Here is a 25890-nt window from a genome sequence, read left to right as displayed (position 1 = left end):
ACGCAGCTGACACCGGGTGCACTGAGTCTATTTCTGAAACTTGATTATCACGTTTTCATGTATCTTAGTACATGTAAGCTGGTGTGTTGCGCTGAAGGGCGGTTTTACCGGCTATATAACTACAGGTACAGACAGTTGGATAAATACTTGCAATTAGTCTTCTGGCATGAACTTGCAAAAAACTTCAAAATAAAGTAGAAATTAGACAACAAGTTAACTGAGGTTGTGTATGTCTCTTGTCCAACAAGATCCTCTTAAGTATTGCAACTTTCTTGTTCAACAAGGTCATCTTAAGTATTGACACTTTCTTTTCCAACAACTTCAAATGAAGTTTTACAACTTTTTTTGTCTTAGTCTAACAACAATAAAATGTTTCATAACATAAAACGTTAAAAACACAGCTGACCCTGAGTGCACTGAAACTATTTCTTATACTAAAAGGCGAAACTTTAAACTTTATTGTCGCATACAAACATCAATGTCAGCTACCAATTGACAATAAACTAAAGAAGACTTTTATCTCTCTCAAAAAAAAAGCACCAATAAGATTAACTGAGGTAATGCAACGTTCTTGTTCAAGTTCATGTGAGGTAGTGCCTAAAACAAGATTAGAAGCGCCTTGGGGTCTGAAGGCAGATGTCCTTTGCTGACTTTCAGTTGCCAGAGACTCTGCTGGCACTACAGCTCACGTGAGACACTAAAACAACAAACCTAGGAGTGCCTGGGGGCTGGGATGTAAAGTAAAAGCAAGTGGAGGTCATGACTTCAACACAAACTACAAGCGCCTGGAGGCCTGGAGGTACAGGACTCTGGCAGCTGCGAAGTCAAAGTCGGCAATAGGGATTTTGGCATAGCTCAGCGTATTCGACCTGTCAAGCTGATCATTGGAGAGGAGGGTGCGGGACTTTGTTTTTATTCTATTCTGGAAGCTCATGAGCACAATCAGACGGCACGTCATCAGCCTGTACACCTCCATTGATCTTTAAAAAAAAAAAAAAAGACTAGTATCTCAAAGAACTGTGAAAAAATGTTCACCTCCATTTGACATTTGCTACGGATTCAGTGCCGATTCAGCCCCCCTCCCCAGTATAGTCATTGACGTTAGCTCCAAAATAATCTTATAGTTATCAGGCATTCGATGAGTTTTCGTAAACATTATCAAAGTTTCAAGCTTACCTGCGAGCCAGGTGCTTCTTCCCGCAAATAAGGTGGTCCGTAGGGACATTAGATATTATTCCACCATTAACAACGCCCACCCGCGATGCGTCACGCGAAAAATAGGCAGTGAAATGCGACTCTAGTGATTTGTGAGTTGTGAGCTTAGCGCGAGATTGCACAAGACTTGAAGGGAAGATGCAAGATGGCGGCTCAGTGAAGGCCGAATTGGCGAATTTTGAACTTTGAGCGAAGTTTTCAGGGAAAAATGATGGCGTACAGAGGGCGTACATCCAAAAACAGGGCGTACACTCCCTTAATATTTTTAGTACAGGGCGTACGATGTACATTATTTAATTTTTGATTTATTAATTAAGCAAACCGGCATTATGATAGTTCTGCGATACTGTCGCTAGATGGCGCTACATCTGTTTATATCTGCTAATCACGCCCAGTGCTGGGGCTATTTTTATCCACAAAATGGACCATCAAAACATTATCAGGATGGAGGCTTGGTGTCTGTAACCTTATTTTATCAAGACAAAATGGTTTTTGGTCTTTTTTTAAAAGCATATAACGTGGCTATACACGTTTAAATAGTCTCTCTTCCTCAGCTCCCTCACTTTCCTTCTCCTGGAGCTGCTCCAAATATACTTTAATTGCTCAGCTAGTTTGTAATTTCTTCAGCTTTGCCCCTGTAGTTAATGCTTGCTGGTTGTCATTGCTCCTCGCTGGATTCTTCTGTTTCCCTTTGACTTCCATCAGCCTGACTGGCTCCTTCATACTCCCATGTCCTGCTGTTTTCTTTTCCTGTCCTCCATGTTCTCCTAGCTCTGCAAGTTTGCTTTTTTATTTTCTAATAAATCATCACTTTACTCATCCCACATTCCTGTCTGCACTTGGGTCCAACTCCAAAAACCACACTGACAGTTTCACCCTTTTAGAACGGTTAATTGCCATTTTTTGACTATAGCATTTCTCAGATCCTACACATGACGTGTCAGTCATTTTACCTTGATGCGTCCATCAATCTTAGAAAAGGTTAATGTGTTCCCATCAGAAGCCTTTTATGTAAATTAACCTCACTATTAGGAGGTGTAGCCAAGGCCACACAGCTGGTCCATCCTATTACCTTGAATTCTCCTGCATCGCATCAGTTGAAACACATTAATCTCGACGTGACATTTGCCAGTGAGAGAATTTGAAACTTTTGGCTTAAGTTTGGTCTAGGTGGCAGTCTTGTTTTCAATATTCAATTTAACTTGATGCACATTTTGTAAATGATGTCCCCGTTTTGAGGAAAATGGCCATTAAATCAGGTTATACTTTGGCGCTACGTACCGTCTGAATGACAAGTAGCTACTCAGCCTGGATGCATAGAGCCCGTGGGTGCTTACTTACATCCATTTCTCACTTTTAGTGTTATTCTCCCCGTCCGTGTTGTGGCAGTTCATCCTTAATGAAAACTCGGTTCTTGGTATGGATGAGTTCACACAAAATGTTCAGTTCACACAGGTTAAAAATTGAATAGATTCATGTTTATAGTTCATCACCTTAACATTTTGAACTAAACCCACGGTCCCAGATGGAAACAGTTCTCAGTCATTAAGCAACTTTTTGGGAAATTAAATCTTTCAATATATAGATAACAACGTGATACATCTACATACTGATGAGTTCATTGTACATTGAAACAATAAATTGTTATGAATCCAAGAAGCCACTCCTCGCTGTTGAGCCTTGTTCCACCATTTCTCACCACGGTGTGAGATAAACTTGGGTCGTCGTCTTGTCTCGTTTTTACAAATCTTTTAGTTAGAAATTGACCAATCTGCCTCGCTTGAACTATATGTTGTATTCTCTTTCCCACTTTCAGTGGTAGCTGAGTGAATTTGCTTTTTAAAATGCATTTTAGATCATCCATCAGGTTTAATAGGCGATGTCTTCATCATTAATTCTTGGCTCAGTGCCGTGTCATGTTTTTACCCCAGGAAAACTGGTAGTTACGGGTTACTGATTAAAAGTTCCTACACGTTCAGATCAGCCTAAGAAAGTAAAGTACATGCTTCTTATTTTACTTATGAAGGGTGGAAAGAACAACTAGCAGTTTATGCTAAATGTGTGATTTGGGAAAACACCCAATCCTTTCAAATGTCTTCCGTGCAGCATTATGCTGCAGCGATGAAGATGGATTTTATTTGAGAGGCACCTGAGAGGTGCCAAGAGACACAGAGGGAGATTCATTAACAATGTTCTTCCAAATGTTGCGTGTCGGTGTAAAGTTTCAGCTAAAGTTATGAATAGGTTGCAGCGTAGCTTGAAAGGATGACATCGTCACACATTTCACAGATCGAGGGAAGCTGGGAGGCTCGGCATGAATCGAGGCCGAGTGATGTTTCAGAGCAGGATTACTCAAGCTTTGCTTTTTGTGTCTGAAATATTAACAGGACCCCCCCCCCCCCCCCCCCCCTCCTCTATCCCTCAGATTTTATTTTGGAAATTATTATTCCTGTTTTTTTTTTCTTCCAATAAGGCAACGACGTCTTATTTTTATGGGAAACCTTGTTGCCTTTTTTTTTCCCCCGAAACTCTTGAGAGCCACAACGTGCATCATAACAGCTTAACCTTTACTTTCATATTTTGCAAGCTATCATTGCATCTGAGCTCCACTGGAAGAGATAATGAAATGCAAACACAGCAGCTCCTTAAGGGTTTCCTTAATTCATTGTATCCGTATCTCCGCGACGGATCCCAAAATGTCTCGTTTGATGTCTTTTGTGCGCTGTATGTCTTTGTAAACCCAAACAGCCTTGACAGCGACGCTGTTCTTCTGCCTTCAAACAAAATTATCTTTCTGGCACGATTTATGGAAATTGGAATATCAAAGCCTTTTCAGTGTGTAGGGCGTTTAAATAGCCATGCAGCTGGATAAAAGGTGCGCGCAGCCGAAGGTGAAGGAGAACGAGGATAAAAACGATGAAGCCCTTAGTTTGGAGGCTAGTTTTAGTGTTGCAGAAGATGCGTCGTCCTTCATGAGAAGTGGATGACTCGCGCTTGGGGGAAAAAAAAAAAAAAAAAAAAAGTTGATATTGGCAGATTAATGCGCAGCGTCTTCCTCTGCCTCTGGAGACTTTCATCTACAAAACACGGGCCCAGAGGCAATCATGCATTACACCAATCTCTACGTCTGCGCCTCCTCCAGCCTTCAGACGAGCCCGCTTAAATCACCGGCCTCTCCCCGCCGAGATTCAGGGAAGTCATTGGAAAAGGCAGGCGGCTCCTGCAGAATTACGCCTCTTTTTGTCTTCTTTCTACTCCAGCGACTTCTTCGCTGTAAACTAGAATAGGCAGCGATAGGCCCGAGCGTCTGCTTCGATCGGTCGGCTGCCGCGGCTTCTCGAGCAACACAGCAGCAGCCTGGAAAGGCAGAGGTGTTTCTGAGGGAAGGTGGACGGTCCTACCTGATCCACAGCCAGGTGTCATTTCACAGGCATGTATTATGCATAGCCTGGCGGCAGTGGAAGCCGCCTCAGCTCCCAGCCTTATTTTCCTCATTTGATTGAGTCTGTCTGCAGGTGTGATTTACGCTTCCAGGTCGGCTTTCTCGGAGAAAACACAAAACATTTGTCTTGCAGCGCTTTGCATTCATGCCCTCGGTCCGTCACACGCCGAGCAGAAACATTTGCATCCCGATTTTTTTTTTCTTTTTTTTTTTCTTTTTCTGCTTTGGCAAATGACAGAAATAGTAAAGAAGGTTATTGTGCATGTTTCCTGTCAAAGTGAGGTTTTAGTTTGATAGCGCCATCTGTTCCAGTATTTTTAGATTTTCTTCCCAACTTCTCTAATGAAATAATTTAAAACAAGCGAAGGGCTGAGCTGAGTTTCCCAATCCGAACTTGTTCTCCTAATTAGCAAAGTATTTATTTATTTATTTATTAATTAGTGGAGACTTTGCTCTGTGAGCTGAATTCAAATCAGGCCTTCAGGATGGGTAAAGACCTTTGAGATTAGAATGAAAGGACAAGCAGACGTCCGTCTTATTAGCTTCTGCCCAATTTACTTCATTATTAAACCTCTCTTTGACCAAGTGTGCGCTCAGAAATGTCAGTGTTTCTTCAATATAAACTTGTTAGTTTACACCTGATTTTAATCATTCCTGCATGTTGAGGTTGAATGAGGAGTTCTGATGAAAGTAAAGTTTTAATTGTTTTTTTTAAGAATTTCTTCCTCAATTTTCTCTTGTATGTCAGTCCCTGACCAAACAATGGAAAACACGTGTTTAGGTGGAGACGTGCCAGGATCTCCAAGACCGGTTGATTTAAATTTTTAATTTAATTTAATTTTATTTATTCCCTGATCGACTTGCATCAGGGAGCAACCAGTTGGAAACTCTACTGTCTGCTCGACGGTAACGCCTGTGTGGCGTAAATCTCATCATCCCCAGAGTCTGCCAGGACTCTCTGCAGATGTTTATGTATAGCTTGGTTTTTATGACCACGTCTGTGAGCGACGGGCTCAAATTAACCAAAGGCCCCTAAAGTCACACAAAAATCAAATGTGACAATAACTCTGACGTCACCTCCTGGCTTCAGCTAAAGTACAACATTTCTGTCTTTTTATTATAATCTGTTGAGAATGCATGCGATAAAACTACACAAAGTAGTGCCTCATTGTTAGGTAAAAAACAAGATCAAGGGACATACGTTTGTATTTGGCCTCTTTTATTCTGATTTCAATAAATAACATCCAGCGTGAAAGGTTAAAAAAACAACATAATCATAAGCTTTGAACGTCTCATGGAGCTCTGTTCAAGCCACCATCCAAAAAATGAAAGAGCGAGGCACAAGTGCAACCCTACCAAGACATGACAGTTCTCCTAAACTTACAGGGCAGGCAAATAGAGCAATGATCAGATAAGCAGCCAAGAGCCCTATGGTAACTCTGGAGGAGCTGCAGAGATCCACAGCTGCAAAGAACCAACTGGACAATTATTAGTTGTCCACCAAACTGATCTGGCAGGAGGGCAGGTGGCTGCTGAAGGTAAGTGGTCTGAAGTCCTGTTAGGGACAAAGCAAGCATGTAAAACAAGGCATTCTGGTCAGATGAGAAAAAGATCAGAACCAGCCCTAAACACACAGTGATCCACAGTGGTGGCACCATCATGCTTGGGGAATTGCTTGGGGAACACAAAACCTGGTCAGAGTTTGTGAGTAATTGTGATTCCACTTCACAGTTATGCACAACTTTCTATCGGCCCATCAGTTAAAATCCTTATTTAGATACGTTAATGTTTGTGGTTCTCATTGGACAAAATGTCGAATAGGTGGGAATTCTTTGGCTGGAGTTTGTAAAATGTGTTTTAATCAGTGTTGTATAGTAACAAAGTAAAAATACTTTACTACTGTACTTAAGAATATTTTGGAGTACTTTATACTTTCCTCCAGTATAAATTTTCACTTTTACCTCACTAAATTTCCGAACTTAATTGGATACTTTTACTCCGATACATTTTCAATGTTTGGTTTAGTTACTCATTACAAAAGAGAGAGAGAGAGAGAAAAAGAGTGTTTTGATCCCACCTACTGATAACGTTACAGGTGTATCTATTAGCAGGTTTACCACTTCCTGTTTATCACTTAACCATGTTCTTAGTATACACCCCCTGGTCTAAATTTTGCCTGCACTTGGTTGTGTACGATTTTAACGTGTATAGCACTGACCTTATTTGAAGAAGGAAAACTGAAAGCTTACAAAAAGGTTGTATTTTCTGTCTAAACTTGGTCTAAATTTCTCCTGCACTTGGTTGTTTATATTATTTTAAGTGAATTTGACCTTCAAAGTTTACCAAAATATAAAAAATGTCTTTCAAACTGCATTTGCTTTGTTTTACTTTGTACTTATACTTTTTATTACATTACTTGAGTACATCTATTTTTACAGTAATTTTCATGCTTAAGTACAAGACATTTCAGATACTTTAAGACTTTAACTCAAGTAACATTTCAGTCAGTGACTTGGACTTTTACCAAAGTCATATTTTGGAGAGGTACTTATACTTTTACTTGACTCTGACATTTCAGTACTTTATACAACACTGGTTTTAATACCCAAAAGTGCCGGCTTGATTTCCCATCTACTCATGCAGATACATTTCATAATAAAGTAAGACATATTGCAACCTGTTTTTGATTTGATTTGAAAAAAAAACTTGACATTAACTCGCCTGCATCTGAGTCACAGCATGATAAAGCTGTAAAGATAAATTAGTTTTTACAGCTAAACTTGCTCCGTTGCTTTAAAAACCTGATTCAGAGATTCTTCCACATGTTCACAGGATATCTGTCGTTAAGAAATTCAAAGAACGGCACTGCTGTCGCCTCTTGTCTAGAAACGTAAAAGCTGCTATGTGTAAGAAAACAACTGTCATAGTCTGCTAATGATGTTTTAAAGTTTTTTTATGGAGCTATTTCCCGGTCGCAGAGGAAAAGTTTACATATGAGCTTAGTTAGGATTTTGTGATGATGTCTTTTTTAGCCCAAATTGTTTGAGAATTTCTGTAGGGAGTTATTTGACTGATCAAACACACGCATATATTTAATTTTATTGCACTTTACTTGGAAGATTTGCTTGGGCAGAGAGAAATAAACACTAAAAATCGTTGTTTTACGCCGGCAGAGTTAGATCTGGACTGTTTTTCAAAGGAGGCACTGCGATTTGCAGCTTGTTAAGGCAATCATTGATACTTATTATTAATTATGTTTACAGTGACTTAATGAATACAAGGTTGGGTTTACAGCCCAGTACTCTAATTCATCAACTGTCGTGTCTACAGCTTTTTGTTTAAAAAAAAAACACTTAATATTGAACACACTCGTGCAACCATGTCCAGAGCTTTGTTGATTTAGTTTTTGTCAAAATGCAAGGATTAGCTGGATTATGAAAGTGCGCTTAGTTTGTGATTGCTGTGTGCTACATTACATTTTAATTGATTCAAAAAAAGATCTGTTGGTGACTAGTTTCCAGGGCTTTTACTCATTACACAAGGTTTTAAGGCATTTATTTATGTACACACACTGTTTTTTTCTCCTTCACTGACATTAAAACAAACTAAACATTTTCTGTTTTTGGTCTGTTTGTGTTATGGGGCTAATTTTTTTTTTTTATTTCTCTAAAGCTAAACTAAGTTCTTAACAAGGATTAACAGTTTCTGGGACAGAAGCGGTTTGTTTTTCCACCACCCTTGAGCCAAACCACGTCTTTATAAACCTCTCTTCCAGTTATTTCTTTGATCATCCCCTGTGTGTTTTTTTTATTATTTTTTTTATGAAGAATCATAGTGCATGGAGTCAATTTACCCAGATAATATTATTTATCCCAGCATCCCTGCAAACAGATGTCCCAATATCACCGCATTAGTCTTTCAAAGCTGCTTCAAGCAACAAGTGGTGCTCGCGAAGGCTTCACAGTCCTGATCAGCTGATTTCTGATCCACACCAGCTGCGCCGGAGTTAAACACGGCTTTCAGGCCAAGATTTATTAACACCACCTGGAGATATTAAAAGATTCAGAAATCACTTTTTAGGATTCAGCGGATGAAATGATCATTCTCCCTTCATAGCTTTGCTCACCACTGATCATTTCATCCAGTGGATCTGATCAGCGCCGAGCGAAGCTGCAAAGGGCGTATTGATCTCCTTAAACTCCGTGACAGATAATCTCTTGTTAAACTGCAGAAAGATCAGAAACACTCAGGCTGTGTCGTTCTGGTGCAAAGCCGGCATTTTATTCTTGTTGTAGCGTTTCGTTTTTACTGTACCGATTTAAAAGCTAGACTCTAGTTTTAAACACAGTGCTCTCAAAGTTTAGATTGGTTCCTGATCTCCATAAGCCCGCCTCTACCTTTTAACAAAAGCGGCTCTTCCCTCTGCTCCAACAGCAAACTGGTTCCTGATTAGTTTGATTAGCGGCTGTTTTCAGGGCTGGAGTTTGCTGCAGTGGAAACACAACGAACTAGAGGTATAACTGTACATGCTTTCGCACAGAAATGATCAGCTATGGCCCTGTTGGTTTGGTACTCTCGTGTACCAGAAGTAATGGCCCTTTAGGTCCTGGAGAGGCCGCAAAGGCTGCTGGTTTGACTCTCAATCTGTCTCTCTGGGTCCCTGAGCATGGCCCCTGACCACAGTTTGCTCCATAAACCATGTATTAAACACAGAGACAAAGTTCCCCTCTCCAGGGCTATATAGGGAAATATATATTCTATTTGTACCGGGCAAAGACTGAACACATGTAGACTAATAACGACCCAGTGGCCTAATGGATAAGGCATCAGCCTCCGGAGCTGGGGATTGTGGGTTCAAGTCCCATCTGGGTCACATTTGGTGGACCTAGTGGTTTGGCACTCTGAGAAGGTTTTTAAACTTAAATGCAGAAGACGGCTTTCATTGCAATGCTGATAAAGGTTTCTTCTTCTAAGTGTACAGTCTCCTCTACAGAACACCGCAACCAAACAGACAGGAGGCTCAACCCTCCTAGATCCTGCTATTTGAGAAGTTTAATATTTTTCACTTAGCTTTAGCTTTCAACCTTCAATAGGGCATGTTGCCCACTCTGTGCTTGGCTGATTTACTCTCCTGAAATGACGACAATCTTAAGGTAAGCGTCACCGGTACTGGAGAAAGTCCAAATCCAGCTGCCGGCAGCATCCAGCCAGTCCAAAATGGCGCACAGCACATGAGATGCTGTAAAACGCTGCTAATGAGGTGAAGGACTCGCTCTGACCAGAGTGGACTTCCCAACACCTGCACTTTTATGATGCATTCAAGTACATCTGGTACACTGGATTGTCTAAATATCAAAACAACTCCAAAGAGACAAATTAACAATTTTTATTCTTACATTTCTGCACAATCTAATAACATAGTTACTAAACAACATCATTGTTTAGTCATGTTCATTTTCAAGTCATTATCCATCCATCAGTCCATTCAGTCACTATACTTGCTGGGGGCGACGTGGCACAGAGGATGGGAGTTCGTCTTGCAATTGGCAGGTTGCCGGTTCGATCCCCCACACTGACTGTCTCTGTCGTTATGTCTTTGGGCAAGACACTTCACCCGTTGGCATTGGTCAGAGGGCCCAGTGGCGCTGTTGTGTGGCAGCCTCGCCTCTGTCAGTCTGCCCCAGGGCAGCTGTGGCTACTAACATAGCTCACCACTGTCAGGGTGTGAATGACTAAAACTGTAGTGTGAAGCGCTTTGGAGGTCATCAACACTAGTTAAAGTGCTATACAAGCCTTTTACCATTTTATCTTTACAAATAAAAACATCATAAAAAGTCAGATTGCAGTTTGTGAATGTCCTCAGGGACAAAGACCTTATTTCTTTAAGCTTAAGATCTTTGGCTATAATTACCTTTTGTTTATTTTTAGAGGAAAAAAGGGGGAAGCTTGCAGGCCTGAGAACAGCATCCCAACTATGGGGTACGGGAGTGGCATAATCATGTTGTATTGGTGCTTTACTGCAGGAGGGACTGGTGCACTTCACACAGCATCACTGTGGCATCACGAAGAAAGAAGATTATGCGCAAATATCGAAGGAACAGTCCAAGAAATCAGCCAGGAGGTTAAAGCTTGGGTAAATGGGTCTTTTGGCTGTGTGTGAGCAGGATGACCAGAAAACTGACCCAGTCACACTTGGTCTGTGGAGGAATGGGCCGAATTCAAGCAAACTACGTAAACATCGAACTAAAACATTCTCTACAAGTATTCTTTTATTCTGGTGTTTAGTGAATAAAATACATTTTGGCAGTCCTGACTGACTCAGGTTCAGTCTGATTTGATTCCGGACAGCGTATTTGCCTTCTAACCTGGATAGTTTTATGTTTCCCAAAGTCTCTCAGGCCCTCGCTTTCAGTTTTCTGTGTTCATGAAGATAATAAATGTTTCGCCCACGGTAAAGGGCCCCGTGCCTTGCTCGGGGGCTCTTCAGCAGGCAGGTTTCCAGGTGTCTTATTTGCGTCTAGGCAGCCGGTGTTCCCCGCAGAGCCGAGCCAATCTGTGTGTGCTGAAAGGCGTGATGGAGTTATGAGCCGGGCAGAGGGCAGCCTGTGATGATGGATGAGCTGCTGACAGCTCAAGGCAGCTTCGACGGCTGGCGAGTGACCTGCCCAGGTGCTGAGATCATTTCATAACCCTCTGATTGCGTCCACAGATGTGAGGGAGAGGGAGAAAAAAAGAAATGGAGTAATTTACACAAGATTAATGTCTTAAGAGAAAGAAAACGTTGAGTTTTTGTTTCGTCTTAAGAAGCTGATCTTGTGTAAACTCGCCAATGAGTCGTGAGCGCGGATAAGCCAAGTGGTTATGAGAGAATTTCCTGGATTATCTTGTGTGATTGTGTTTGCTCATAAACACTCGGTGTGTTTTTCTCAGTGAACGACAGTCACAGAGAGAAAGAGAGGTTCACATCCTCTGTTGAAGAGCAGAAGAAAAAAGGCTACGTGTCTTTAAATCAGTGACATTTCACTAATTCTCCATTGAGCAAATGTTAAAGTATTTGTATCTTTGTCTTATATTAATCCTCCTGAGTGATGTTAATCTTATCAGAAGCCAGGAATTATTTTATTATTTACAGTATGGATGTGTATATAAAAATACTTATATTTATAATGTTTTTCTTTTGTCTTCTGTTTTTAGGCTGGGCCTTGCAATAAAATTTCACTCAAATATACATTGTGTATGTGCAGTTGAAGGACAATAAAGTTGGTCTATACTTATGTCTTATAGAAAGAGAAAAGAACAATTTCTTACATATGAAATATGTCTGTATCTGTTTGTGTCCATCCATCCCTCCTTCCATAAAAATTATATTTAAATTATGTTTTTAACATTAAAATATTTAGATACCATTAGGTTTAGGTTTCTGATACATACGAGACAACGTTTCTCTGTTGGCAAAGGTGGACTTAAAGCATAAAAACGTATTATTGGTCTCCTTTCTGTGGTAAAAAAAATAAATGAAAGTAGCTACTGTGTATATATTTAATCACATGGCTTCTCTTCTCTTGATGATCACAGTTGAAACTTAATTTTCAGGCTTCAGATTGTTTTTTTTTATATGGGTTTGTTCTCAGCAGTAAGACATAAAATAAAATAGGCCTGTAAATCTCTGATTAACATGACCAAATTTAATTTATTTAATGTTCTTACCATACAATCCTGCCAAAAATATTCCTTCCATTATATAGCCGAACACTCATAAAACAGTCATGAGGTCAAGAGAGGTATTTCAACAAGCTACAGGGAAGAGCAGCTACAGTAATTAATTAAATTGAAACATAATTTAAGACGTAGTTAAATGTTATTATTTCAGACCAAGTTTGTTTTAGACTTTTCTGTTAAGTTCAGTTTAAATTGTTTTCCTTTCTATAGAGATAAATAACGAATAACCATTAGATAAATTATTTACTACTGGGGCATTCCAATGGATATTTGTCACAGGAGGTTTCATATTAAAGCCAAGCTTAAAATCCAACATGGATGCTTGTGCATAGAATGTAATGATGCAGCAATCTCCACAAGTGTTGAAGAGTAAAGAATCTTTACTGTCATTATGTCACCATAATGATGGTTTGGTGAGAAAGCGGCTCGGATGTCACACAGATTCCCACGTGACACAAAGACACAAACAAGACATGCCGTTAAAATCCAGTTGTATGCGCTGATGACACTTCCTGACAAGTTAAAAGTGTGCCAATATTCCTTAGTATCTGATAAGATTCAAACAGATAGCAGTCGCTTTACAGGATAATGTCAATTACTGTGCAATTGCACGAATGTATCAAACACTCCCTGAGAGGCTGAAAGGTGTACAAATCATCATTAGCAAATCATAAACCTGACATAATTGATACTCCTGGTAGTATATATATATATATATATATATATATATATATATATATATATATATATATATATATATATATATATATATAGTGAGGAAAATAAGGACTTGAATACCCTGTGATTTTGCAAGTTCTCCCACTTAGAAATCATGAAGGGGTCTGACAATTTTCCATCTTAGGTACATGTCCACTGTGAGAGACATAATCTAAAAAAAATCAATCGGAAAATCAGAATGAATGATTTTTTTAAAAATAATTCATTTGTGTGTTACAGCTGCAAATAAATATTTGAACACCTGTTAAAATCAATAATGTTAATATTTGGTACTGTAGCCTTTGTTGGCAATTGCAAACGTTTCCTGTAGTTTTTCACCAGGTTTTTGCACAAACTGCAGCAGGGATTGTGGCCCATTCCTCCACACAGATCTTCTCCAGATCTGTGAACAGAAACACAGAGTTTGAGCTCCCTTTCAAAGATGTTCTATTGGGTTTAGGTCTGGAGACTGGCTAGGCCGCTCCAGAACCTTGATATGCTTCTTACGGAGCCACTCCTTGGTTATCCTGGCATCCTTGTCATGTTGGAAGACCTGAGAGAGCAACACATGGCCCCGGTCATCCTCTCCTTAATACAGTGCAGTCATCATGCCATGCATGACTTTAAACTATGACGTCTCAGTGTATTACCCATAGTAACGTTGGAAGCAGTGGTGCCAGCTCTCTTCAGGTCATTGACCAGCTCCTCCTCCTCCTCCCGTGTAGTTCTGGGCTGACTCCTTGCCTTTCTTAGGAATCATTCATACGCCACGAGGTGAGATCTTGCATGGAGCCCCAGTCCGAGGGAGATTGACAGCAATGTTTAGCTTCATCCATTTTCTAATAATCGCTCTAATAGTTGATCTGTTTTCACCAAGCTGCTTGGCAATTGCTCCGTAGCCCTTTCCAGCCTTGTGGAGGTCTACAATTTTGTCTCTGGTGTCTTTGGACAGCTCTTTGGTCTTAGCCGTGTTAGTAGTTAGAGTTTTACTGATTGTGTTGGCTGGACAGGTGTCTCTATGCAGCTAACGACCTCAAACCGGTGCTTCTAATTTAGAATAATAACTGGAGTGGAGGTGGACTAACATGTCTTTGAAGGCCAGAATTTTTGCTGGTTGGCAGGTGTTCAAATACTTATTTTCCTCGCTGTATGAAGAGTGCAACACCATTTTTTGTTCTTGTCTTTCTCATTTTGAAGTGTGGCAAATTAAATACAGGGGTCTGTGTCACATTATATTTGTTCTTTAGAAAAACAGAAATTCATAGTTTATTAATTAAAAGATTCAAGACAACCTTAATGGCATCGGTTAGGACTTGTTCACTTCAAATTCAAAAATACTTTATTGATCCCGAAGGGAAATTAAACAAGTTAGGGGTGCCAATAACAGTGATTTTGTCACAGTTATTTCCCTAATCTAATTTATTTGAACTGAGGCTCTGTCCTTCATGCACCAGTGAATGTGTTGCTTCATAAGCCTCTTTGACGGAACATTTCTGTTATAAACCTGCAAAGACGAGACGCTGCTGACCTTCTGGCTCTTCAAAGATCCTGCACAGCTGTGAGCTTTCAAAAATGTTTGATAGAGTTGTAAAAGCGGCTGTTTGGTATTAGAAGTAAGACCAAACATAAAGCTGTACTCTTTTTCTGCTACTATTGCAATAAAAGCAGATTTTATCTGCCACTGTTTAAAATAAGAACTGCAGTGCCTCAACTTAATAATATCTTGTTATTTTTAGGCTGAATGCCGATATATGATATTTATCTCAATATGTTTTTCTGTTGATGAAGTAATTATGAAAAGGCATCTCTCAATCAAAAGCTTTATCTCAAATGTCTCAAAGGCATTTTTTTAACAAACAGTTGTAGATAACATGAGAAACAGGTGAAAATCAGCCTACTGGAATACATAACAGTATATTTCTAAAGCAACATAGGCCATCTCAGTATTAACGTGCAGTTTATATCTCTTTTTAAAAAATCTCGATATTTTGAAAACCTCGATATATTGCCCACCTCTACCTCAACTCTACCTCGAGCAAAGTTAAAAAAGCCAAAGGGACATTCGTCGCAGCCGAAGTCTCTCATGACAGCTGCTATGCGAAGGTAAAACTGCGGCTTTACTTATTATTTTTGAATATTTCTTCACATTTTAAATGCTGTTTTCACGTACCATTTGTTACACCATTTGTTACATCACTTCCTTGACCTGGTAAAGCCAGCTTGCAAGTCAGCTGATGTCCTTGGCGTAACAAAGGCTGACCTCAATCCGTCTCGTCACAATCAGTGCTTTCTCAAAAAAAGTCAGAAAAAATGTAATCCTGTTTAAATTTAATCCTGCCTTTGAGTTAAATATTGGATTGGATAATCCTATATTTTTGATGAGAGTAACTCTAGATGTTTTACATCTACAATCCTAAGGTCAAATACTTTACAGTAAACTGTTAAAAAAATATCAAATTGTGTAATAACATCCACTCCATAAGTATTGATTGGTCAGTGTATCTATGTGAATGTTTGTATTTAGGTGGTTAGGATTATCTCTCTGAATTTTATTCTATTTAAATGATGAACTTTCTGTATTTTTATCATGACCTGGACCCTTTTACAAGCCTCATGTAAAAGGGTCCAGGTGTGATTATTTGTCCATTGTTACCCGTGTGTCTTTGTCAGGATTTGGTCAGGATATAAATATAAGATGAACATTCCTAGGAAGTTTTGTTTTGCGCTTTCAGCTTTTCGGTGATAGAGAAGGTGCACACATTGTTCTAAAGCTGTAAAACCAACAGATAAGGCTGAGCAGCATTTCACAATGTGATAAAGTTCGGTTCTCCTGGGTCTCTGTGCTAATTAACTGCCTTTCCCAAGGCTGTATTTTATGAACTGTTGCACAGCCCTGCAGAAGCTGCACATATAGACACTAAAGGAAGTTATAAAGTGCTTGTTCTTTAATTAGAACTGTAAACTTTGGTTTAAGGTATAACCAACTCACAAAAAGCAACCCCTTCCAGGTGAGTTAACTTTATTTATTCAACAAAGACACTTTCTATGCGTCTTTATATATATTTGTTTGACCTGAAAAAAAAATTTCATTTGCAAATGAGCATCTGTGATTTTTCTGATATTTTTTTTAATTTTATTTTTGGCCCTAGTTGTCTTTATTTGGCTGCTGGCTGACAGGAAATGGTGTTGAGAGAGAGTTGAAAGACATGAAGCAAAGGTGCATAGGCCAGAACTCGAACCCAAGATATATTTAGTTTTAAGCTTGAAATGTCTACCAGATGAATACAGCTCTGCCAGAGTCCTGCAGGCTTTAGAAATGTCCGTACTTCAACCCATGTCAGTTTAAATGGTTGAGTTATCCCCTCAGCGTGTCACCTGGCTCTGCAGGAGTGTGCAAATAAACCATCCATTTGATGCAGGTGTGTAAAGTCAGGAATCTGCCTAAAATACACATTTTAGGACTAGATTTGGTCATCCCTGCCTAAGACAAATACATTCCTCCTTGATGTTTTCCTGGCCACAAAGCTGTTGGATTTGAGTGTTTTTTTTTTCTCAAGCTCCAGATTTTTCCTATATAAACAGGAGGTTTCTGCTCCTCCACCATCAGGTTGAGTCTTCTTGTGGAGAAGGAAACATAAATGTTTTTAGTTTCACCAGAGGTTACAAGTGAAGGGGTTTTCTTCACGGAGCCCTGCTCACCACCGTATGTCCTTCTGGTGCGCTTTATGCACATTTTGCGGTCAGTGCGTTTGATAGAAATCACGCGCACAAAATGCAAAGTCTGGTGATGAAGCTCTGAAGCTTAAAGTTGATTTTAATTAGATTCACTTTGAAATTGCGTTTAAAAAAAAAAAAAAAAAAGCAATGAGTTGCACTTTTTCCCTCATCCACCTCCTGTCTGAAAACTAACCTAATCTTGAGGCCGTTGATTTGACTAACAGGTATATTTTGCATCTGCATTGCAGTCTGAAAAGCTGATAGGTCCCTTCAGTCTCCTAGCAACCAGCACAAGCGAGTTTGGGCACATTTGGGTGGTGTGCACGCTTCTCCCTAGCCGGGAACCCAGTGCCGACAGATTCTTTTGTGCAATGGGGTGAGCGTTGGTTGTGGGCTGCACCCACAGTTAAAACCAGATATTCAGATATTGAATTGAAATCCTTTATTGTCACTTATTATCACCAACATTTACTGTGAAAAAAATGTTTGCGACGATTTTTGGCCTTGCTGCCATGTGGTGTTGCTAAAATGATATATGTATTAAACCATATATGACCCTGTTTAAGAAAATAGCCAGAGAGTGTCATTACTAATTGGCCACTCAGTGAGGAAGAGGTCATTGCTTCAATAGCAACTTAAAACCCTGACCTAATTTGGCTTATGTTCAAAGTCGGGTTAGGTTATAAAGTTACATGGTTAGACAACTTAAGATGCACTGTTCAACTCATGCTCCAAACTTGCAAAGATTATTGCATAACTGCACACCTACAAGGCCATGGCTGTAAACCTAAACTAATACACAGGGCTAGAAGAGCATTAATCCCAGAAGACAGCCAAAAGGCTAATTAATGATAACTCTGGAGAAATCTCATGGGTTACAGGCAATACCCATATGTGACATAAAGCTAATATTGTATATAGTAAAGAACATTTTGTCATGATACCCAGATCTTTAGTTTTTTCAGGTTCCTGAGGACCGTGCAGTTCTGGTTCATGTTTTTGAACTTTTTAGTATTGTTTATTATTTGCATACTCGACTACTGTCAGTTAATTTTCTCTTCTTTATTCTTTGTTCTTTATTTTTTTAGTAGTTCTTGTTTCTGTTCGATTTGTATATTTTTGTATCGTTAGCGAGTTCATTTAGCCTCATCTGCTCATTCATCATGGTTCCTGCTATGTTCTGCTCTCCTTCTGTCCCTGCCAGTTCATTTCTGTCTGTCTGTCTGTCTGTCTGTCTGTCTGTCTGTCTGTCTGTCTGTCTGTCTGTCTGTCTGTCTGTCTCCCTCTCCACCTGCATTAATTGCTCCTCCTGCCGTCCCTCCTGTCTCCTCCTCTAATTATTCTTCTTGTTCCGTCACCCTCATTGTCAGGTCCTCTGTCATGCTACGCTTGTTCTGTTCTTCATTGTGTCGTGTTTCTGGTTCTTGTCACCTCTCTGCCTGTAAGCTTTGTCATTTTATTATTCATTCATTAAACCACCTGCAGTTTATCATGTGACTCCTGGGCTCTTGTCTGTATTTGGGGCCTGATTCTAACATCACAGGCCGGACACTTATTTTGCTCTTTGTTAAACGTAGTTGGTAGCAGCATCATGAATTTCTTCAAGGGCAGGTAAGATGGTATGGCTTGATGGAAAGATGGTTTTAGCTAAGTGCAGGGTAAACCGAGAAGAAAATCTGCGAAAGGTTGCAAAAAGGCAGGAGAACCGCCCTTGACGTCCGCAGAGAGCTACCATGTAAAGTTTAGATCAAAGCCTATTCTTGTGTTCGGAATGGCCCAGTCATTCAATCTGGCTGAGCCCAAATATTTAAAATAAGAACAGGGAAAAGTGTTAGTCTCTGGATGTGCAAAGCTGTTGAAGAAATTGCTTTGCACAAAGCCTTGTCATTTTCTTTCCACTCCACAATTGCTCTCTACTTTGTGTTGGTTTATCCTCTGATATCCCAGTGGAATAAATAGTTTGTGGTTTCTTACAGTCAAAGTGGGAATTTTAGACCCAAGGATTACATCTATTTCAGTAATTGTTTTTCCTCTATGCCTGCTGACTTGGTTTTGATGCAAAACATTTTTTTAAAATCCATCAAATTTTCACTTTTTTATCCATATATTTATGTGAGAAGATGCTTGCTGTAAAAAAATAAAAAAAATAAAACGTGTTTTCCTCTGTTCTTTAGCCTCTGAAGCTGAACTGTGAGCTGTGCAGCATCGTGTCCAGCTCGGGTCAGATGCTGGGCCAGGCCGCCGGCGCTCAGATCGACCGCTCTCCCTGCATCTGGCGCATGAACAACGCTCCCACGCGAGGGTTCGAAAACGACGTCGGCCGACGGACCACCCTGAGGGTCGTCTCTCACACCAGCGTGCCCCTCCTGCTGCAGAAGCCGCAGCACTTCTTCGGCCAGGCTAACGACACCGTCTACGTGGTGTGGGGGCCGCTGCGGAACATGAGGAAGGACGGAAAGGGCATCGTGTACAACATGCTGCGACAGGCGTCGGAGAACTACCCCCACGCTCGCATCTACGTCACCACAGAGGACAGGATGAACTACTGCGACATGGTGTTCAAGAAGGAGACAGGCAAAGACAGGTGGGCCAAACTATGTTACCTGTTCTTTTGTCTGTCTTTGGCGCAGTATCGCAGAAATTCAAAGCTGATTTTTTTTAAATTTTTTTTTTGGTTGACTCTTTTGCCATAAACTCGTCCAAAAATTGCTCTACAGTTTATCTCGTCTCGGATCCTCGCTTCTCATGATCTTTCATTCATCAAAGTCAGGTTTGCCTCTGCAGAGGTTCAGAATGGCACATGAGGCCGTTTAAAAAGCAGCCTCAGAGGGAAGGAGATGATCCAAAAAATGTTGATCTGGGGAAACTCTGCTTAATTAGGCAGCTTGATTTTTGGCAGGCTGACTAAGATGCAGCTGCTTAAACATATTGACTTGTTCTGTTTAAAAAAATTAAGCTGCGGGTCGATTTTTCATCATTGTTCATTGACTGTTGACCTCAACATATGCTGTAACACACTACACCTTAAAGTGAACATATCATCATTTCTACCTTTTTATTTTCACTTTTGCTTAGGCTTTTAGCTCACGATAATTACTATTGTGTTAAAAGTAATTTGGTATCTTAAAACAACCTGTTTGTTCCCCCAAGATAATTAGACATGGATATTGGATAAATAGATAAAAGTTCTTAGGAGGGAGTTAAATTTGGATAAAATTACACACAGCCGTATCAGATCACATTCACGTGAAATAGGTTTTCTTTTTTAAACCTTAGACATAAGTGTGCTTCTGATTGTGGAAGTGAGAGTCAACACCATGGTGTGATTCAAAGAGCTGTCTGAGGCCTTCAGAAAGAAGATTGTAGCAGCGTATGAGTTAATTAGTTTAAAGAGGTCTCAAAAGCAGTAATTCAACTTCATGGAAAATAGTCGACATGTGGAGGACATTCAAAACAACTGCAAAAGTGGACCGCAACATGCTAAAAATATTTAAAAACATCATAAATGCAAGATGTGTATGTCACCTTAACCATTGCAGAGGAAAAAGTCAGATTAACTGGTATCTGACAGCAGTACGTTGGAGACCTAAAACACCAGCACCCTACCCAGCAATTTAAAAGCGCTCTGTGGTGAGACTATCTACCTCTAGTTCACCACTGTGAACTATTATTACTAGTCCTTGACGTAACAAAGGCTGACCTCAATCTGTCTTGTCACAATCAGTTCTTTCTTAAAAACACATGAACACAGAAAAAGTTTAATCCTGTTTAAATTTAATCCTGCCTTTGAGTTAAATATTGGATTGGATAATCCTATATTTTTGATGAGAGTTAGTCTAGATGTTTTACATCTACAATCCTAAGGTCAAATACTATTTATTTTTTATTACTATTATTCTTGTGACAATAATAGTAATAAAAAATACATTTCTGCAAACATTGAGGTGTGATTTCTGCTCTGGTTTCAACCAGCATTTCTCTGATATACACTGGCTCGCATCAGCACGTTCTTCCTAACATCTGTGTCGCCAAAATACTTCGTATTAGTGAGCCATACTGTGCTTGTGCAAGGCTTAGTTCTCACCTTCATCAGTCTGTTTTACTTGTGAGGGTTGAACTGCACTCCAGTAATGAAGCTGTCAAAACTGTCTTTGGGTGTCAGATTTTTAAATCTGTCTCCAGATGAGTTTCCTTATGACCGTTTGCTGTTTGGGCTTAAAAAGTTAAGCTAATGCTACTAACGTGGTGAAAGGAAGAACAGTCAGTCTTGATACAAGAGGCGTGGACAATATGGGCAAAAATTATATCACAATGTATTTCTTAATTTCGGTCGATACAATATAATTACGATATTGACATAAACAAAATAAAAGCCTCAGAAAGACTGACACCTGTACAAACTCATGAGAATTATTTTGCCACGTTTAGAGAACTCCTCCAGTATAATATTTTAGAAATATTTGCCTTAAAAAAATAAAACACATAAAACCACGTAAAACCTGTAACGTCAGTGAGTGACAGATGCTGTAATCGTAGACTGTAATGTATATTAAAATATTAGAAATGTCATATTACCGTTATTGAATTGAGTTATATCACGATATAAATAATGATATTGAATTATTGTCCACTTCTGTGATACAATCAGACAGCAGCTACTGTCAAACACTCTCGTTCATTTGACTCAGACACAGAAGAAAAAAACAAGTCCCAGTTTGACTCAGCAGTTTAAAAAGGGATGTGTGTTTGATTGTGTTATAGTAAAGGCCTCAGGTCTGCCAATGTCACAGCACTCACAAACAAATCTCTTGGGACATTTATTGGGGAGGACAGTCTTCCTGTTCACACCATCATACTCTCTTATAAAAGTCTGATACTTTGGCTATAGGACGCTAGGTTATGAGAATGCATACAACTGTCAGAAATTACAATATCCAAATGAGTCCGTCTGCGTCTTCTACAAATGCCGTTCTGTGCTAATATGCAGAAGATGACCTGTGATGGTCTGGCTGTTGTCTCCCTGCTTAAGTTATCTGCCCTGACTTGTCTGCTTTGTTTTGGGTTGCTCCTTTACTTAGGTCTAAAAATCTGAGTGTTTCATAATCCTGTATTAGTGATTTGAACACAGACACCTGCCTGTTGACTTTTGCAGAGTTAACTCACATTTCCTGCATAGATCTGTGTAGCAAAAGTGGTTGCTATCCTTTTTTTTTGCCTCGCCAATAATTTGCGAGGCTTTGAACAGTTTTAGACATTACGTCATCATCCATACATAGAGGTTCATCATTTCATACTTGTGATATTTTTAGGTTGTCTGGGTCTACAACATATCTGCCCTTTAAAGACCAGCTCATGATGTTCCTCTTTGTTTACTAATTCCCTGGAGAGAATCACAGGTTAATGACTGTAGGAACGGGGCAGCAGGCATTCTATTGTTTAGGACAAACCTAATTTGTCCGACCCGTTCCTGCTCATTTCCACAGAGCTCTGCACTCCTGCCTTTCCTTCATGTCACCAAGACCTCTCTTAACTTCTTAAGAGGATTAACATGTTCGGTAATAGGCATAGCATCCATTTCAGCTCAGCTCTATTGTGTGGTTCGCATTCAGAATGGCAGCAGTAACACCGAATATCTAGTACGGCATCCCGGTTCGTGCGCGGTTCAGCTGTGCAGACGGCCCAGAGAGCACAGCTAGAGGTGTGGGATTATGGATGGATGCTCCGGGAGAGGAATCTCATTACAGGACATAATGCTAGTAGGGAGGATGCAAGGCGTCAATCGATGCTGATTGGTAACACAGACCTAACTCGAGGAGCAACAATGAGGCCCTTTGAATGAATATGTAATGAGAAGTTTCTCTACTTCGTGTCACAGCTTTGGCTGCAAACACTTCAGCACTTTGATACAATGAGCATCCACAGAAACAGCTTTCCAATTAGGTTGTATGGAATGTAGTTTACTGTAATCAGACAGAGAGAGCGAAATAACTGCTATCATCAGGTGCAGCTAATTCAAACCGATCCAACCCTGCAGCTCCTTGTTGCGCTCTTAGCCGGAGCTGACTTCAGACATAAGTCCACAAATACCTCTTGGCTCCTAAGGACCCATTACTGCAGAAGCTCTTTTGCTTTTACCCTGTAATTTGTGTGTATTTGTGCATGCAGTGGTTTGCTGTCATTGCCTCCCTCCTGGTGCACCAATAATACTCACCCTGGTCAAAAAGATGGAACAGCGATCAACACTACTGCTAATTATCCACATTGCTGCAAGCAGCTAGGAAGATGCAGCATCTCAGCTTCCATTTGCATGCTTGATCAAGGCGAACGCGGCGTCAGGGCTGACTAATTCTAAAGCAGATCATGTAACCGAATGGCCTGTCAGAAAACTCAGTAATTTCTGCACAGAGCTGAGAAATTTAACTCTAGGAAAGCTGAAAACCTGTTATCCTAAAACTAACATTTATACAGGAATGAGAGATTCATGAGAGAAGTGGAGCAGGTCAATGAGAGGAAGGACAGCATGCTGTTTAGGGTGAAGGGGATATTAAAAAGCCTTTAATCAGGACACGTGTACTTATAAAACGACAAAATTTCAAATCCACACCAGTTTGATAAGTTCGCTCCTGTGTTTGAAATTAGCACTAACAGGAAAACATTTCTCAAAATACAAATAACATTTAAATGTTTGATATTGATGCAGATTTTAGGAAAACTAAACAGTAGGGGTAACAATTTCGCCATGAGATTGCTATGTTAACAAAAACTAAATTGGATTTTAGCTGTATTTTGGAAAAAGAATCAAATCGTTGCATTTTTATTGCCATTCATGTTAATCTTATTATCTAAGAAGATACTGATCTCAAAAAACTGTAAAATGCTCACTTTTAGGGTTGTCAAAATAATTGATGTCTTAATGAAAAAAATTGTTTTTAAACATATTATTTGTATCAAACTAGATATAAATTGACTCATTCAAATTTGCCCAAATTGTAGCACTTCTTCCAATAACAGAGATTTCCAGCGTCCCTGCAGCCATTGATCTCAACAGTAAACTGCTGTTGGAAGTTTAAATTCTGCTAACATGTCGCGTAAAGCCAGAAAAACATATACAACCCTCTTTATTGACAAGACAAAACACAAAGACATGCTTTCTCTAGAAGGCAGATTGACAAGGAAGAATAAAATGCTGAATGATGCTACATGCTAAGCTAATGCTACGAGCTAACACTACAAGCTAACACTACAAACTAACACTACAAGCCAACGCTACGACGCTGGTGTTTTTAGAGCAATGTAAAAAGTTCAGTAGAGCTTCCATATCTGCAACAGGGAAGTTGTAAACCTTCCAGACAACATAAGCAACTGCAGGAAAATAGACAGAAAAATGTTAATCAGCTGACTGCTTAGTCGGCTAATACTGAATTAACAAAACAACACTGTAGCCAAGCTAACTCCTCAGCAAGACAAGTCGCTAGAAGTCGCTAGATGACAACATCTAATTTTCATAATTTGTTATTGTACTTGGGATCAGGCTGTCGGAAAGAGAAGTTTGTTTGCCAAACAGAAAAGGTATTAAAAAAAAAACTCAAAATATGTTTGGAACTACAAATAAACTTTATTAAATAATTTATGAATTTTTATACATTACCTTAATCCACACTGCATACATAAAATTTGACCAAAAAGACAGTTATCAAAGTGATTCAAGCTGTATGTGAACCAAATTCAGGGAATTATTTTAGTGCAACACTTTCAGAGGAAAAAAAATAGATTCAAAAATGATATTTACATTAAATTCATACCCCACTTTGTGATCCAGGGTGGAAAAACCAAGTCGTCCTATTATGGAACACAAATTTATTTGCACTACATTGACTGCATGTTTTAATTTCTGTTAAGTTTAAAGAGATCCCACACTTCAATTCAATTCAATTCAATTCAATTTTATTTATATAGCGCCAAATCATGAAACATGTCATCTCAAGGCACTTTACAAAGCAGCATTCACTCCTGGGGAACCGTAGAGCCACAGGAAGAGTCATCTGCATTGTACATGGCTTTGCTGCAATCCCTCATACTGAGCAAGCATGAAGCGACAGTGGGAAGAAAAACCACCCATTAACGGGAAAAAAAAACCTCCGGCAGAACCGGGCTCAGTATGAACGGTCATCTGCCTCGACCGACTGGGGTTACAGAAGACAGAACAGAGACACAACAAGAGAAACAAAAAAGCACAGAAGCACACATTGATCTAGTAATCTGTTCTACATTAGATGGTAGTAGTGGGTGAGCCGTCTTCTCTGAATGATGTCACAGTTAACAGAACGCCAGACCAGGTGTACCTACTATGAAGAGAAAAGAGAGAGAACAGAAAGTTAAAGCAGAAATGACAACACATAATGCATAATTGAAGAACAGTAGAACTCAATATAGTGAGAAAATTAGATCCTGATATACTCCAGTAACCTAAGCCTATAGCAGTAAAACTATAAAGGTAGCTGAGAGTAACATGAGTCACTAGTTATAATTTTTGTCAAAAAGAAAAGTTTTAAGCCTAGTCTTAAAAGTAGACAGGGTGTCTGCCTCACGGACCAAAACTGGGAGTTGGTTCCACAGGAGAGGAGCCTGATAGCTAAAGGATCTGCCTCCCATTCTACTTTTAGAGACTCTAGGAACCACCAGCAGACCTGCGGTCTGAGAGCGAAGTGCTCTGTTAGGAACATGCGGGGTAATCAGAGCTCTGATATATGATGGAGTTTGATTATGAAGGGCTTTATACGTTAGAAGAAGAATTTTAAATTCTATTCTTGATTTAACAGGAAGCCAATGAAGGGAAGCTAAAATTGGAGAAATATGATCCCTCTTGTTGATTTTCATCAGAACTCTTGCTGCAGCATTTTGGATCAGCTGAAGGCTTTGAACTGCATTTTGTGGAATTCCTGATAGTAAAGAATTACAATAGTCCAGCCTTGAAGTAACAAATGCATGGACCAGTTTTTCAGCATCACTCCTGGACAGAATGTTTCTAATTTTGGCGATATTCCGGAGGTGAAAAAAGGAAACTCTGGAAACCTGTTTAA

At 39.7% G+C, this 25890-nt stretch overlaps 1 protein-coding gene and 1 non-coding gene across 2 annotated transcripts in view; both read left to right on the top strand.

The window, feature by feature from the left end:
* st6galnac3 (ST6 (alpha-N-acetyl-neuraminyl-2,3-beta-galactosyl-1,3)-N-acetylgalactosaminide alpha-2,6-sialyltransferase 3) overlaps nucleotides 1–25890 on the top strand; it is a 135950-nt gene that overhangs the window by 45627 nt on the left and 64433 nt on the right. Inside the window, exon 3 of the mRNA XM_012851866.3 lies at nucleotides 18985–19394. Within this exon, the coding sequence (XP_012707320.1) occupies nucleotides 18985–19394 (410 nt within the window). The remainder of the gene's footprint in view (nucleotides 1–18984; nucleotides 19395–25890) is intronic.
* On the top strand, nucleotides 9458–9530 carry trnar-ccg. The gene has a single exon. It is a non-coding gene; the product is annotated as a tRNA-Arg (tRNA).

This window comes from Fundulus heteroclitus, chromosome 6 (genome assembly GCF_011125445.2).
Source record: "Fundulus heteroclitus isolate FHET01 chromosome 6, MU-UCD_Fhet_4.1, whole genome shotgun sequence".
In the NCBI taxonomy this organism is placed as follows: domain Eukaryota; kingdom Metazoa; phylum Chordata; class Actinopteri; order Cyprinodontiformes; family Fundulidae; genus Fundulus; species Fundulus heteroclitus.
This window is presented reverse-complemented; position numbering and strand designations above follow the sequence as displayed.